General features: G+C 52.4%; 1 protein-coding gene across 1 annotated transcript in view; it reads right to left on the minus strand.

Moving 5' to 3' along the window:
* The window catches only part of kirrel3l (kirre like nephrin family adhesion molecule 3, like), a 32,435-nt gene extending 20,542 nt beyond the window's left edge, over window positions 1-11,893 (minus strand). The window contains exon 1 of the mRNA XM_028981359.1: window positions 11,372-11,893. Within this exon, the coding sequence (XP_028837192.1) occupies window positions 11,372-11,411 (40 nt within the window). The 5' untranslated portion in view covers window positions 11,412-11,893. The remainder of the gene's footprint in view (window positions 1-11,371) is intronic.
* Window positions 11,894-16,325: the final 4,432 nt, after the last annotated feature.

The following is a 16,325-nucleotide window of genomic DNA, read 5'->3' on the forward strand; positions in this document are numbered from 1 at the left end:
AAGGCAAAACCGTACCGTTTTTTTTCACCCCTGTATCTCTCATCCAGCATCCAGCGGCCTCCTCCCCTCGGAGGCGAAAGGAAACCAAAACAAAAGAATTCTCCGGCTTCAGAGCGCGCCGCCGGGATCGCAGGCGCGGTGCCCTGGGGTGTCAATTAATTTAGTCGGGGGATTTGCGGCCTGCGCTTCCTAATTGAGCCCGGCGGAGGCCCCGCCGGCTCCGTTGCGGTAGGAAGTAGTGCATTTCATAATTAATACTCCCTTTCTCTCCTCCTCCTGATTATTAGTATTTTTTAATGAGGGCGGTAATGCTGTAAACGTGCGCATCTCATTAGCGTGGCGACGTGGCCATCGGAGCTCGTTGTTCTGGTGCCGAAAGGAAAGGCTTCCATCCCCTCATCTCCCTCTCGACGTGCCGCATCCGTCTTGGCTCCAGTTTAATACGCTTTGTCCCCGCCGATGTTGCGGCGGTGAGACGAGCGGCGTGTCTCGTATTCGGCCACGAGACACTCGGCCGCCAGCTGACGGGCTAAAAGGCCGAGCCGATTAAACAAATTGGCCCCTGCAGGAGAATCCCCGGTCTAAAGAAAACAACGGGCGGGGCGGGCCGGGCCGCGGTGCGATCGAGGACCTGTCCGACCCCTTCAAACCTCCGTTGATTAATCGATGGCGGCGGTTAGCCTGGCCGCCACAACATCCGCACTTTCCGAGCGTGGAGGAGCGAGGGAGGGTGGGGGCGGGGCGTTTAACCCTCCGACGTCACGCGCTCTTCTTAAAGAAGTAAATTACTGACGACTGAGATGCCCTGAATGCACAAAAAAAAAAGAAAAGAAATGGAATCAAAAGTTGAATAAAAAGAAAGGATCGTTACCTGCCGACCTCAATACATTTTACTTTGTGTAGAGGAAAAGTGGGGAAAAAAATCTCATTTCCTGAAACTCCATTTCTTCCGCGTTGATTAGCAGAGGAGCGTAATTAGACCAGAATGTGAAGTCAGGGTTTTTTTTCCATCCTTTTTTCACGGAATTGCGCCGCTTCCTTTACAAAAATCTGGCTTTGATTAATGAATGAATGATTAATGGGGGAACTAATTAATCAATGAATTATTAAACAATGAAAACGTGGGATGAGGGCAGGAGGATGGACGTTCTTCTAGATAGCTGATGTTAGTTGGCTCTGGACAATATAAGAAGGGTGGCAGCAGAACACACACACACACACACACACACACATCAGCCCTGATCTTTCCTCTGTGGTGCTCACTTCCCTCCTCCAACACCTTTAACTAGGACATGCCATCAATTGTGGGTAATGTGCGGCGTGGGACACTGCGGCATGACCGACGCTTGATGATCCGCCCCTGGCCCGCGTGATGTATGAAACGATGTGCTGCGGCGTTTCTAGTCAAGTTTGACCTTTTTCCCCCCCAGATATTAATCGCTGTTGTGAGGGAAGGTGGGGGGTGGGAGACCCCTCTCCTCTCCTCCACCCGGTGCCACGTTGGGACCGGGGAGGTTTATTGCCGTCTATTAAAAATGCAACGTCGCCCTATAAACCTCGGCCTCCCCTGGGCACAACCTCCGGGCCTAAACTTCAGCGGGCCGCCGACATACATTCTGCGGCGCTTTATAAGCTCATGTCTCTCCGTCCCCGTTCCTCCCTCACTCTCCTCCTTTCGATTTACTGATTTATCCCCCCCCCCCCCCGCCAACTGGTGCTGCGTTCTTAACCGCGAGGCGCCGTGGAATCGATGATTCGCCCGGTCCTGCTTGGCTGTGAAAGGGCCTTTGTCCCTACAGTTGGGTGGGTCCATTGACTCCGGGTCCGTGGACATATGGTGCCTGAAAGCTTAGGGCTGGGCCCTCGACCCCGCGTTCTTCTCCGCTCCTTAACACCTTGCCTGCTTGGACATTTGACGAACTTTAAACACTTCATTGTGCCGCATTCTTCCGCAGGAGGGAGGGCGTGGACAGAAGAAAGGCTGCGGTCCAACACACGCACAGTGTTTACCCCCGACTGTCTGCGGCGGCGGTGTAATGGATGGACGCTTGGCGGTGGTGTCCAGGCTCCTGCTGGAGGATCTCAGCGTGTCTCAGAGCGATAAGCCTTTTAATTATGTGTCTAACAAGGACGTCCAGGGCGTCCACAGCGGTGGCACGAGAAGTGGACCCGCTGTCTGTCCACATGCCAGGCTGCCTGTGCGTCTTGGATAAAAAACAAACAAAAAAAAACTTTATTTACAGGCCGCCCTGCGTCCGAGGCGCCGTGTTTCTCGCTCGGTAAACGGGTGGAGCATCAGAGACGTTTAAGCCATCAGGTGTGATCATCGATCATTAGACGTGCCTGCGCGGACATAACCCTCGCTCGCCTGATCCAGCATGGCCACGGCAGGATACGGTACGGATCACAGGAAGTGCCGATCGATCGCTATAGATCGTGCTTCTTGATTACAGAGAGGGGAACGGAGAGACAGGGAGAGAGAGGAAAAAAAAAACCTCCAATTCGGCTTATCCGCCATGGTGCCTGCGAGCGCTGTGTTGCGTGTGTGTGTGTGTGTGTGAGTGTGTGTGCGTGCTGGATGCCACCCGTTTTATTTTCTCATTTACTGGTTCGCCGACGTGTTTTTCCCCCCCCCCACCTCCACTCGGTTAGTCCGTCCTGGGGAATCTGTGTCATAAAAGTACTCAATCTGCGATCTGGAGGGAAGCTTCCTTTAAATCTTAATTAAAACAGGCTCCACCCCTCCTTTCCCGGGGGCCGGCTGAAAGCAGCTTAGAACAATCAAGAGGACAGATTAGAAGTGAGAGCAGAAAAGGAGGAGGGAGCCAGACAGAGAGGGAAAGAGGGGGAACAAACAACCACCAGCTCTTTTTTTTTTTCACCTCCCGCGACCTCTCGACGCGGACGGCCGGGGCGCGGCTGACGCGGACCCAAAAAACCGCAAGAAACCGCCCGACCGACGGGGGCCTGGTTGGATTTTGGGACGTTCCCGCGGTCCTCCCTCCTTTTCTCCCTCAGTCCGTCTGGCCCCCCGTTCACATGTGGCCTACGAGGATGGCGAACAAAGTCTCCTCCAAAGTGCTCCTCCGAGAGCTATCTGTCATTCTCCATTCTGGTGGCCAACTCTCTCGCCCCCCCCCCCCTTAACAAGGTGGAACGAGACGCGTCCCCGGCGGGAGCTGCTGGAGCGATAAGGTTAAAATGGCCTGAGAAATCGGGGGAAGATTATTTGAGATTTGGACAGATTGAATTATCTGGGGGTGAGAGGCGGCCGGTCCGAATGGAGGGAGGAAGAGGGCCCCGGGAGAGCGGCTCCTTCGCCTCCACATTGACGGCAGCTCATTTTAAGGGGAAGGTGGAGGTGTGAACTTTCGCAGCTGGCCCGCAGCGCCTCGGCCGCCCGCGCTCGCTTCAACTGGCCCCTCGCTCCCTCTCTCTGTAATTAAACAGCTCGCTAATGAACGCGCGGCGTCGGGGAAGAAGCTGCCGTCTCTGTCGGCGACGCCCGCACATCAAACAGCTGGTTGCAGACGGCGCATCGCCACCTCGACGGGCCAAAACCGCGGCTCATTATATGGTGTGAAAACACACACACACACACACACACACACACGGGCGGTTAGAGGAACCGAGGGAGGCCGCCGTTTGTTAGCATGTTGTCCCAGACTGGAGGGAGGTGACGTGTGGCGAGAAAAAGGACATTTCACGACTCGGATTCGTCAGGAAACACAACAGGTAACCGGAGCAGAATGACACAAAGTCAAGCACCCATGGTGCTTTGCTTAAATGCACCATCCACTTGGCTCCCCCAAAACAGAGCCCCCCCGTGCCACCTTCCCGGGTCAAGACTGGAGCAGCAGATTGGCTGGCTCCTCGTAATTTCCGAAGAAGCCCGGTGTATTCTCCCCTCCGGCCACTCAGCGCGCGTTGCGCGGCGGGCGGCTGAAAGGCTAATCTGCGCTGGCCTCCCCCCCGAATGCACTGCAAAGGGGGCGCTGAGCCAGCCTGATTGCCCCTCTGTCTCTGGTCAGCTTGCTTAAGTGGCCTGTGATTAAGTGGCTCCATTAAGGCCTCATTCATCACCTCCCCCTGGGCCGGGGTTCTGAAAGAGCTACGACACCAGACACACCCACACGTAAGGCGTACACACACACACACACACGCTGGTACACACACGTACAGCACACCCATAAATTACAAGGCCACCACATACACCGACCCACACAAACAAAAGTGTCAACCATTCAGAGAAATCAAGACGTCGGCAAAAAAATTGGCAAAAAATATCGGCGTGAAATGGAGCTGGTCCTATTCTCTTGCCACCAAGTGCGCTTATGTCTTCAGAAATATCTCGATGTTGGAGAACAGGAACTAACTACCCACCAAGCCCTTTTTATAGGTTCGCAATTACCTCTGACACACAGAAAAGGAACTTTAATAGAGTTTTCATAGACAATGTTGGCATGATTGACAGCTGTTGCTCATCAGACCTCCTTTAAACCCCAACCTGTCAATTCGTGTAACCCAGCGTCCATCTCCTCCCTTCCTCCTCCGTTCTCTACACTCACAGCACGAACGGGATCCACACCCATAAGGATCCATGCGCCCATAAGGAGACTCGATCCGTCATCAGACCACCGCCACACTCGTCCGTCTCTCGAGTTTAGGAACAAATTTCCTAAGCACTGCTGTGTATATTAAAAATGCCGGACATAACCGGGGGTCCCAGAGCGTCTCAGACTCGCCGACTGGACGCGTGTCTGAGGCCGGCGAGGTAGCAACAAAGAGCTGACTGCTGCAGGCCCGGGGGTGTGCGTTTCAGACGTATCCCTTTCTCCCTTCCCTCCTATTCATCTTCTCACCAGCTCATCTCCCCATCTGCCTCTGTCTGTTTATCCATACGTCTAATTATGCTGTCTCGCTTATGTAATTAGCAGAGAAATAAATGGCCGGCTTTCCTCGACCCTCCCTTCGCCGCGCCACGCAAAAACAAATTATGGGGAACAATGGGTACAAATGGCTTCTGCGCCAAGCCGCGTGATGGATGAAGTCGGGCTTCTGCTGCAGAGTCTACCCCCCCGGCCCAGCCCATCGGCACCCATACCACCAAACCCCCCCCCCCCCCCCCCCCCCCCCCCCCCCCGCCGGGCACGGTCCAGACTCGAAAAGTTCTAGTTTCATTCGCGTTGATATCGGGTCCGTCGTGTGACGCCTCTCCCGTCCCCTTATAAGTCTCCCGTTGTCTCAGGTAACGGTGGGAAAAACATGCGTGTGGAAGACGAGGCGCGGCCCTTACCCGCCCGCCTCCGGCTCGGCTCCCGCCCCCTCCCGAAACCTCTCATTTTCACGGCTCGCTTTCAGTGATGACCTGGGTGCGGAGTGATGCCTTTGCAAATACGGAACGATCAAAAATCACATGTTTGCAAGAACAAGACACCGCAGGCTACGGGCTCAGTGCAATTTGACCCGGTTTTACCCTCTACCCGCCTAAACACGGAGCGACGCCCACGTGTGACCTGTGATCCTTCTGACACCTCCTCTGGTTATCTTATCTGGCCCGGTCTGGGGGTGTCCAGGAATCTGCCTCTCTTTTCACCGGCGTCCGATTTCACCTGCCCCGACCATCACCGCTTTGTTCCTCCTCTGACCGAACAGAAACCAAGAAGGAAGACAGTGGGCCGGCTTTACTCCGTTTACTGCCAGCGCTAAGCCCCTGGAAGTTAATACCTTTGACCCCCCCCACCTCCCCCCGCCCTGTATCTGCAGTGGCCTCTGTGGAGGCGTCCACCTGGAAAATGTCCCTCACATCTCCGCACTGCTCGGTTTAAATCCCGCGGGATCCCGGATTGATGGGCTCACCGGTAGCCGGTCAGCTTTTCCCGTTACGTCCCCTGGTGTCTCCCACCGTGTCTACCGGACAGTAAAGACTACTGACGGATTGACGCAATGTGAACTGGCAAAAATTGGATCTCAACTACCGGCTGAGATAGAAATGAACTACTGAAAGTGAATAAGTGAAGGTGGCGGGTGTGGTTGCGGGTCCGCTGCATTTTAACCCGTCATCACCCTTGGTGGGAAGCGGGCAGCCATGAAAGTGTGTGGGGACGGTACCTTGCTGAAGGGGACCTCAGTGGCACCTTGGCAGTTCCACATTTGAATCTGCTGCCCTTCGGTTACGAGTCCGCCTCAACGTTGCCATCATTTACAATGTTCAACTCACACATGCACGCTGGTTTGAGTTCCACATGGCCTTCTTATGCCAAAGACAGGTGAAGACAGGTTTTTTTTGTTAAGCCAACTAATTTTTTTCTTATAAATTGCCATTTTAGTTGCAATATTCCATCATAATTTGTCTGCGGCTGATTATGTAAAAAAAAAAAGAAAACCGCACCATGAACTTTGCAAGTTGCACCCCTACAAAGGGGGGCAGCTCTTTCAAAACAGAAAGAAATGGAGACGTCCCACCTCGCAGCGAGAAGCTCCTTCCTGCATGAGCGCAGTGTTTTGCTTGACGGGCGCGGCGCTAGTACTGTGTTTGCGCGCCACATTCCGAACGTTCGAAGCCACCAGGAAGGAAGAATTCCATCTCCCTGAGAAAGCTGGGAGGTTCCTGAAGACTCCGGGGGGGCTCGGGGTCTCTTCCCTTCATGCTTTCAAACACAAACCCCGGCCCAAAATCATCCGAGCAGCTCGGAGCAACCATTTTTGGTCGTTTCTGCCGGCGCCGGGCGCGTAATGGACCCTGAGCTGAGATGCAGGGTGGTGTAGATGCTTGTATGTAGAGGCGAGTCTCTCTCTCTCTCTCGCTCTCTCTCTTTGCCGAGTGCCTACGCGACGTCCCGCATGACGGGACGGGCCTAATTAGACGGCCGAGGCTTCCACTGATCACCACACAAAGGGCGCACGGCCCCAACGATGGGAAAAGCTCCTCAGAACTGCCCCCACGGCATGCCGCTCAACTCTTGTTCACGCGCGTGTGTGTGTGTGTGTGTGTGTGTGCAAGAGAGGGAAAAAATTGACATTCATTGAGACCGCCTGTCCGTGGAGCTTCGGCACTACAGGAACGGCGCTATGCGCCTGCACGGAGAAGATGGCCTTCAGCTTCCAGCACAAAGGAAGAAAATGCCATTCGGCGCCATGGACGTGTAAGTGGCGGGCGCGCTGTCCGGCTCTCGGCGCAGGGCCGAGGGACCTTGGCGAGTGGCGGCGGTGCGGGTCCAAGCGGCCGGCGCGACGCGGAAGATAAATTTCAATTTGCCGCCGGCCCGCCGCGTCTCAGCGGGAGTGATTGGGGAGGCCCGTGTCCGAGCTTTATACACTGGACGCGCATTCTCGGCCGCCGCCGCCACCCAATTGTGATGCATGTGCTGCGGCGCGAGGTGACACGTTCGTATTTTGGGTGAAAAACGCAGCCCAAGTCGTTTCTAAATATAGCCGGCGCGGTTTTGGAAGTGAATTTCCCCCGGGGGCCAGTTTTAATGGTTCGCACTAAATTAACCCTGTTGTTTTGGGGTTTTTTTCTTCTTTCCCTCCTCTCACTCTTCCTGTGAGAGTGTGTGTGTGTGTGTGTGTGTGTGTGTGTGTGTGTATGTGTGCTGATGGTGATCAAAGAACAAACACCCGCTCTGCAATCTTCCGCGTTCCGATCCATACGATGAAGAGGCGGAATACCCGGGCGGGGCAACACGAGCTCGGACCACACGGAAGGAGAGGGTGATGGGAGGGGCGTGTGTGTGGTGGACAACGCCATTGTCTCTCTGTAGAGCCCCGTCCACACACACACACACACACCTCGCTGCTGGTCTCTGGTCTCCGCTGGGAACTGAGGTGAGGACGTGGCCGCGTGGCGGCGTCCCGGGCCGGGCCCTGGCGTCCTCCTCGCGCCAGCACCGCGGTGGACGCCGCGGCCCATAACGCCGCATGATGCCAACTTCTTTATCTCCGTTTGCCCGCACGGCAAAGCTGATTAGCGGGAGAGTCGCACCCCCGGCCCTCTCTTCCTCTTCTGGCCCCATTGTTTTTATTTCCCTCCCCCCGCTGCCTCCTCGGTGATGGCGGGGTGGGTCTGCGCCAACGTGGAGGAGCCTCCGGGGGCCATTGTCTTGCCGTTCCTCTTTTTTTCCTGTGGAGATGAGGTGCGAGACAATCGGGAGCGTGCTTGGCTCGTACCGCGCCGCAAACAGAGGGGCCCATTGTTGGCGCTCGGCCCCTCCAGAGCTGGAGACCCCTGGAAACTTCAGGAGGGGGACAATGAAAACGTGTGTTTGGAAGGGGGGGGGGGGGACGGACAAGATTTCCTCCCGTCTTTCATCTCCGAGAAGGGACGAGCCTGCGAGCTCCTGACCTTTACTTCCACCCTTCAAACCCCTCTCTCTCCCTACGGGCGGGGACATTCGGAATCACGACTTCCCCAAAAATGTCCGACTATTCATGACCCTCCTCCATAATGCAGGAGTCCTCTGCGCCGGACGGAATCCGCTGCGTCGGCAGCTTCTGTGCTCCGGTGCCACCCGGCTCCCGGCATCAGGCGGGGATCTCGCACCGCGCTGTGGTGCCGTCCCTCCCGCCGGCTCGCGAGACGCTCCTCCACGCAGTCGCTCTCTCGCCCGTGGGCCGTCCGCCTAATCACACGGACACACACTTCGTCCCCGCCCGGCCCCTGCTCGCCAGCTTCATAAAATATGTATCCCGCTTTACGACCCCGGGGAGCGGCCTGCGTCCGGCGGGTCCAAACAGCACGGGGCGGGGGGACAATCACAGCCGGGACGGAGCGCAGCGAGACCGCCACTGACTGATGTGGAGTGAGGACGAGAGGGGGGACGAGAAGTGGCTCGTGTTCATCAAGCTTTCAGCTCCTGAAAACCACTGTGTGCATATTTAAACATATATATATGTGTGTGTGTGTGTGTGTGTGTGTGTGTGTGTGTGTGTGTGTGTGTGTGTGTGTGTGAGAAGAACAGAGGGAGGGGGACAGCTCTGCGTCGCTGGGTACAGGCTGGTGGCAACAACCAGGACTTGAGAGGGTGCAGCAGAAGAGGAAGGAAACTTGTGATCTGAGCACAGTCCCTTTGAACTTAGCCCTATGAGACAGAGCTACCCAAAGCTAAAGGGTCCAAAAAAAAAAAAAAAAAAAAAAAGGACTTTGCCGAAGATTACTCGGAATACTGATGTGGGCACCAGTCGAATTCCGAGGGGAGGATGGGGGACTTTCCAAGAAAGCAAATTACAGAAGGAAGCTGCAAGAGCTGAGCGGGCGATGGCTGGGACATACATACATACATACATACATACATATGGATATGAGCCATGCTGCTCTCCCCCAGGACCTCACATATCAGAGTCATGTGACTTCGTGCGAATTTCATGCCCCCTTCCTCTTCACTGTGTACAAACTAGGGGCTGAACAATTTTTGCTTATTTGTAAGGGTGAAAAGGAGTACTAGTAATCTACGTACATGAAAGAAAATGCTGTAATGAAAGCAAATTAATAAACTTCCAAGCAGTGAAAGTATTTTTTTTAATTAAATCATGGTTCTGATCGTTTGAATAGACCAATAGTTTATCAATGGAGAGCAGAAGATGACGTATTGTAATAAACAGATAATATTGGGGCAGTGGTGGCCTAGCGGTTAAGGAAGTGGCCCCGTAAACAGAAGGTTGCCGGTTCGAATGTCACTGAGCAAAGCACCGTCAACACACTCTGCTTCCCGGGCACCTGTCACGGCTGCCCACTGCTCACCAAGGGTGAGGGTTAAAAGCAGAGGACACATTTCGTTGTGTCACCGTGTGCTGTGCTGCAGTGTTTCACAATGACACTCACTTCACTTTCACTAACAGCGATATAATAACAATTCAGTGTTTTCAGTCACTGGATGCTTGCTTGTCTGCATTTATGGAACCGCATCACCCCTCACTTTCCATACATGTTAGTGTCCTCATGTCGGCGACTCATATTTCAAGGCACGATGAAATATGGTGAAGTCAGGTAAAGCGAGCTGTGGTGGCCATCTGGGCCGGGTGTGGGAACCGGGCTCCCATCACAGGACCCCTCCCAAGCCAGCTGTTCCAAGTCTGTCTCTAAAATGGGCCCGGCCGTGTCCGGTTATACCCTCCTCCCCGCCCCATTATGGTTCTGCCACTCGGGTTTCACTTGTTGTTCCTCAGGAGGGGACCTTCTACAGCCTGCCTGCTCCGCTCCAGGCACCTTACGGAGGAGAAGACGTCCACAGAACTTGCGGAGAGGCGGGGACCAAATGGCCGTCATCAAACACAAACCCTCCCAGATGAGCTTCACAGCAACGCCTTGGCTCCCCCCTCCCGAAAGCCCCATTCCAGTTTATTAACGCTTCCTCCCGCTAGGGTGATGGCACCACGCGAGATCTTCTGATTTATCATTTCAATTTAATTACATCCTCACTGGGTGTTAAAAGCCCCCCCCCCCACTCTCCCCAAAACACAACGGGCTGTTTATCAAGCAGTAAACACTTCTTACATGTTATTAGTAGTGTCATTATTCACGCCGATGGTAGATGTGACGTGGATCCTCTCCATTCCCACCTGTACTTAGTTGTCGCGACAGCCGCCTTCCGCGCGTCAGCCTGCGGTTCAAGGTCTCGCGAGAATTACCAAAATACGAAAAACGGGCGAAAATCGAAAACCTAACAAGATTCAGCCACGTGGTGTCATTTTCCAAAATTACGCCAGGAGGTTAAACAATACAATTTTTATTAAAACAGATGTGTTCATTAAAACAGATATTTGCCCGTATGTGAAACAGCAGACCGATATATTTAACAAGTTCATTATAATTATTAGAATAAGCACCCGAACAAAAGCAGCAATGTTGAAAACGCTCACAGTGATGCGGATGGGGGGGGCAGGCGGGCGGGGGACAGGGGTATCTCTGTCGCCGAATTGCGCGGCCACAGCTGCGCGTCCCCACACTGTCCCCTTCCGATCCTGTCCACGCATCCGAGCTCTCGATTAGTAACGCGCACCTACTATATCGGTGGAACTGTCGCGTCGTGGGCAGCGTCCACAGTCCGCCGCCATCAAACTTTTTATTCCGCCGAGCGCAAGCACCCACCGCCGCAGCGTGGAACACACACGCACCCACAGCCGTCGCGGCGGGTTTCGGGTTTAAACAAAGCCAAGTGCCCCGGGAAACGCGCGGTGGAAGCGGGAACACCTGCGCGCGGAGATCCCGGCACCCGGTTCGGTTCGGGTTTTATGGTGCGCCCAACTTTTCGCCGCCGACGTGAGACGCGACGCCGTGGTGCGTCTCCGTCCCACTCCGGGTGGGCCGGTTTTGACGCAGCGCGGAATAACGGGACCTCGGTTTTACATCCACGACGGACGAGACTCGTCTTACCTGCTCCGAAAAGGCACAAGACGAGTCCGAGCAGCAACATTTTCCTCCCTCGCCGTCCCGTCCCGTCCCGTCTCCGTGTCGCGTCTCCGGTGCGCGGAGCGCAGTTCGCTCGGACCCGAGTCTCTGCTGTAGTCCGCGGTGATTAAATCATGATACAGGGCTCTCCGAAGTGCTTTAAACTCCCCCCGCGGACAAGTTATTATTTCTTCTGGCAACTGGGGTTATTAATTGTCGAGCACGGCGAGGACTGCGTTGTATCCGTTAGTCCCCCACGTGTCTTCGGTCCCCGAAATCCGTCCCCGTTACGTGGAAAGGCGCAGGGCTTCGCTGTGGAGGAGCTCGGCGCACTGCGCGACCCTCCGATTCAAACTGTCCCTGTCTCCTGCTATCTTCCTCCTCCTCCTCTCTCTCTCTCTCTCTCTCTCTCACCCTCCCTCTCTCTCTCTCTCTCTCTCTCAACCTCCCTCTCTCTCTCTCTCTCTCTCTGCTACTCTCTCTCTCCGCCGTCGCGCAGCGGATAATCCGCACCGACAGTCATCTGCTCGGACTCAGAATCACGGGAGGGAGACCCCCGGACTGGCCGACGCCCCCCAGGGACCGGCTATTGGTCCGTAACGCGAGAACGTGAGTGGGTGGGTGGGTGCTCGGTCGTCGCGGAGCGAGACCTCTGCGTGGACGAATAAACAAGTGATGTTCCTGAGAAGGTCCGTTGGCGCGAATTATCGCGGGGGGCTGTTTATGAAGCCATTGCCTTTTCATCTCGGACCGTCAACACAGCCCGAGACTTCAAAAGACGTGGAGATGGTCTCGCGTGTGATTCGGCAAATAACATTTTTTTTGCATATCCCACAACCGACTAAACGTTTGCTGGTTTTATAACCTCGTTGAAACGATGTTTTATGATAAAGATAAAAAAGAAAGACAACAACTATACTGTCCGTGGATGCGAGCGTGGGTGTTTGTGTGCGTTTTTGTTGACCTGTGCGCATGCGTAATGCTTATGGCTGAAGGCTATTAACTTGCTGCAGACGGCTATTCAGCTTAATTATACAATTATGGAGAGACGTGTGACAGAGGTGAATAAAAATCCCGCCACCGGGGAGGCATGTAAAGTGCCCGCACTCCCCGAGATCTCACGCGTGGGAAAGGCACCAATATTGGTCCTTGGGGAGGACTGCAGAGGTTCAGCCCTCGAAGCAGCTACATGGTCTTCTTTCAGTGCAGCTTCTGAGTACAATATAGGTTATTATGTAGGATATTGCGAGGGTTATAATACTCCAGAGACGAGTAGTTCCACCTTGAAAGCTGGGCCTTCATTCTTGCTTAATAGTTTTGAGATATTTGTTCACCATAGACATGAACATTTTTTCTTTCAGTATTAATAAAGTTGTCTGATTATGTTTTTGTCCATTAGGCAATGGTTTACCGGTGATCTTTGTTACAATTGTTAAAAATATACAAAACACTCGATTTCAGAGTCAAGGTAAGCCGGGACAGTTTAACCAGCTCCATCACCAGGAATAACGTGTTTAAAATCCATCCTGTTAAGCTTAATTAGTCGTCAGTGTAGTAGTGAATAGTTCTTATTGGTCAACATGCAGGCCAATTGAAGACCTGTATATATATATATATATATTCCAATAGTGCTTTATGGGCGTATGCATGTATAATTTAGTTTTTTAATACTTCATAAAACCGAAACGTGGCAAAGTGCAGAGCTGCTGCTGTGTTATGTGGTCAGTGGTAATCGATGGACAGCCCGGATCGATACCGTTTACACGCGCCTTAATGGCCGGCGGTGTGAGACCGATTCGACGAAAGGGGGCGGAGTCTGGACCTTGAACGGCCCAATCGGCGTTCGGATTCCACGACGTGGCGGGAGAACGGCGGGGGTCCCGCGCAAACATCGGCGCCACTCGAGTAAAGTCTGTCACTCCGCGACCAGTTGTGACAGCGACGTGCGAAGTTTCCAATCGCGCCGGGTGTCACATGACACCCCCGCCCCCTTATAGCGCCAATGAGCACGTGAATTATTCATATATAAAAAGAGGCTTTTCGGCTGCGGGCTTATTAATAATGAATAGAGTTTGATATTTACTAAACTGTTCGGCGGGAGAAAGAGGTGACAGTGAAGACGTCGTTTGCATGGTAATTGTGAGTGGGGTGATAAATAAAGCATGAAGGGAAGTTGTATGGAAATGCAACTCCCCTGGAAATGGGAATATTTTAACAAAATATTATCTCAGCCCCAGATACACCCCCCCCTTCTCATTTGACCTGGGGTCAATTAAAAAGAGACGTCAATGCCGGCAAGCTCAGAGCTAGACTTGAAATTATAACTGGAAAAACGGGTTAAGAAGTCCACACGTTCAGCACGTGGTCAGGAAGCCTTGGCCGGTACAATTACCAATTATAGAGAGAGTAAAAAAAATTAGAAGCATTAAAGAACTACATTTCATGCCCCCCTTGCTTTCTTCACCACTTCACCTGCCATTTAAAAACCCACATAAGAACCGTAATTGCATTCTAATGAAGACGCTCCTCACATTTATTCTCTGAAGCGCTGTGCCAGAGGAAGCATGTCGATGAGTTCGTGGCAAAAAAACCCCCCCAAAAACAGTTGCTAGCCGGTGTGAAAGTTCCCTCTTCAATACTTTACTTTACTTGGCAGATGCTTTTATCCAAAGCGACTTACAAAAGGAAGACACCAGCAATTCTATGGATTTTGAGTTACAAAACTGAGAGCCCTGATAAGTCCTAACATGTCAAGAAAAAGAACATACATCTTCAAATCTGGATTTGGGACAATCATGATTGATGCAGAAAATAGGAACCTCATCAACCGAGAGCAGTTTGTGTATAAACGTGACAATATCTAATTGTGAAGTGAATGAAATATAGCCCAATCGTGAACCTTGCTTGCTGCGGTAACTAAAGCCTCTCAAGGGATGCCGCGCAGGGACGCGTCTCGTTTCCAGGTCACGGGTGGGCCTTGACCCCTGTCTGAGGGTCTCAAGGGTAGATTGCAGAGGTGCGAGGAAGGTGGGGCGGCCTCCCAGACTTATCTGTGTATTCTTATCCACCACCCATCTGCCGGGTGCAACTGCAGGAGGCGGCTTGGTGACAGAGTGACACCGACAGACTCCTTTTTAAGCTCAGCTTTTACCAACAGCCAAGGTGCTGAAATCACACTCCGGCAAACATTGTCATGACCCTGCCCTGTGCTTGATGTGGAATATATTTGATAAGTGGCCAATTAAACCATGTCATGTGTGCACTAGCGGCAAGAAGACTCGGTAATATATAAACTACAATAAAATAGGCAGTGAAGCAAAATGTATGGAGCTGACCTTAATATTTCAACGTAGTTTTGATGTGCTGAAACATTAGATAGCAATCAAAAATTGAAGGCCCTCACCGAGTAGAACATCAAAGGTTATGTGCCTCCCCTCCCCATTCTCACTTGTACATTTTTAATAGGCTTCACTCCGTCTCCTCCAAACTTAATACTGGGACAGTGACGCCAGCGTTCCAGGTCCATTTGCACAGATGCTGAACGGAACGACTCGCCCATATGTGTGGGCCGGTCTCAGCCAGCTGTTCGGGAACGTTTGCCGTCGTCGGCGGGGTGAGAATCACCGACTCCCGACTTCACGATACACTGAGCCTAATCCGCGGGCGCAGGCTCCCAGATGGGCACAGATTTAGATCAGCGTCTCTGACATTCACGGACCAATTTCAAGGGGCAGTCCTCTGGGTTCTGAATCTAATTTTCCTTATCCTGGTGTTTGCAGTCACCAAAACAAAAAAAAAGAAAAAGAAAAGGCCGCGGCCCATTAACTTTATGTGTTTGGCTGGAGTTCTGAATGACAAACAAATTGGTTCCGTCATGATTTACTGTAATTAGATAACAGCGATGCTTTTTGCAGCATACTCCCACACGTTTACACGAAGTGAGTCCAAATGCTCTCAGCGAGAAACTTCAATTGCATTCTCTGATCCAAAGATAACCCTACAGAGCCCACAGACCTTTTGTTCTGCATTGTGGGAATGTATATGGTAGAATTTGGAACATCCTGGGACTGGGAATATACAGGGTGGGCCATTTATATGGATACACCTTAATAAAATAGGAATGGTTAGTGACATTGAACACATTTTATAAGTGGTCAGAAACTTTTAAATAACTCATGAAAGAATAAAGTTACGTTAAAACCAAGCACACCATTGCTTTTCGTGTGAAATTACCAATAAATTTGATATGTCACATGACCCTCTTGGATCCAACTTGGATCCAAGATGGCCAACTTCAAAATGGCCACTATGGTCACCACCCATCTTGAAAATTTTGCCCCCTCACATACACTAATGTGCCACAAACAGGACGTTAATATCACCAACCATTCCCATTTTATTAAGGTGTATCCATATAAATGGCCCACCCTGTAGTTTTGGACATCATTACTCCTTCGTACCCGCTCGTATTAACCTTTCCACAAGGTGTATCAATTTGTCATTAAGCGTCAACCGCAGTCCTTTGGCAGCTGGTGTGATCCAGAACGGTTTAAAGGACTGTCATGCTGCAGGTGACATGTTGAGTCTCGGCCGCATGGGGAAAGAAAGTTGGTGCTAAGTGGAAGAGGAATTGGCGGGACTAAAAGTGACATGTAAAATCTTTCGAGGGAGAGAAGGCGGCATACGTGTCGGCACTGTCAGTGCTTAATACGAGTCTTGAGTAGAAGAAAGTCCGGCGGCGGTTCATTTCAATTGGTACTGAGAACCGGGAAGGGACTTTGGGATTTTCACTCTGTGACAAGTTCCAAACCCGTTTTTGGTTGGGTGTCTGACCCCTTTTAGCTTAATCACATCGTATATACTGATGAAATTAAATGATGTGAACAGGGTTCTAGGCATGTGTATGCCGGCAGGCTTGTCTGGAGCCAATTTTTTTCAT

This window comes from Denticeps clupeoides, chromosome 5 (genome assembly GCF_900700375.1).
Source record: "Denticeps clupeoides chromosome 5, fDenClu1.1, whole genome shotgun sequence".
In the NCBI taxonomy this organism is placed as follows: domain Eukaryota; kingdom Metazoa; phylum Chordata; class Actinopteri; order Clupeiformes; family Denticipitidae; genus Denticeps; species Denticeps clupeoides.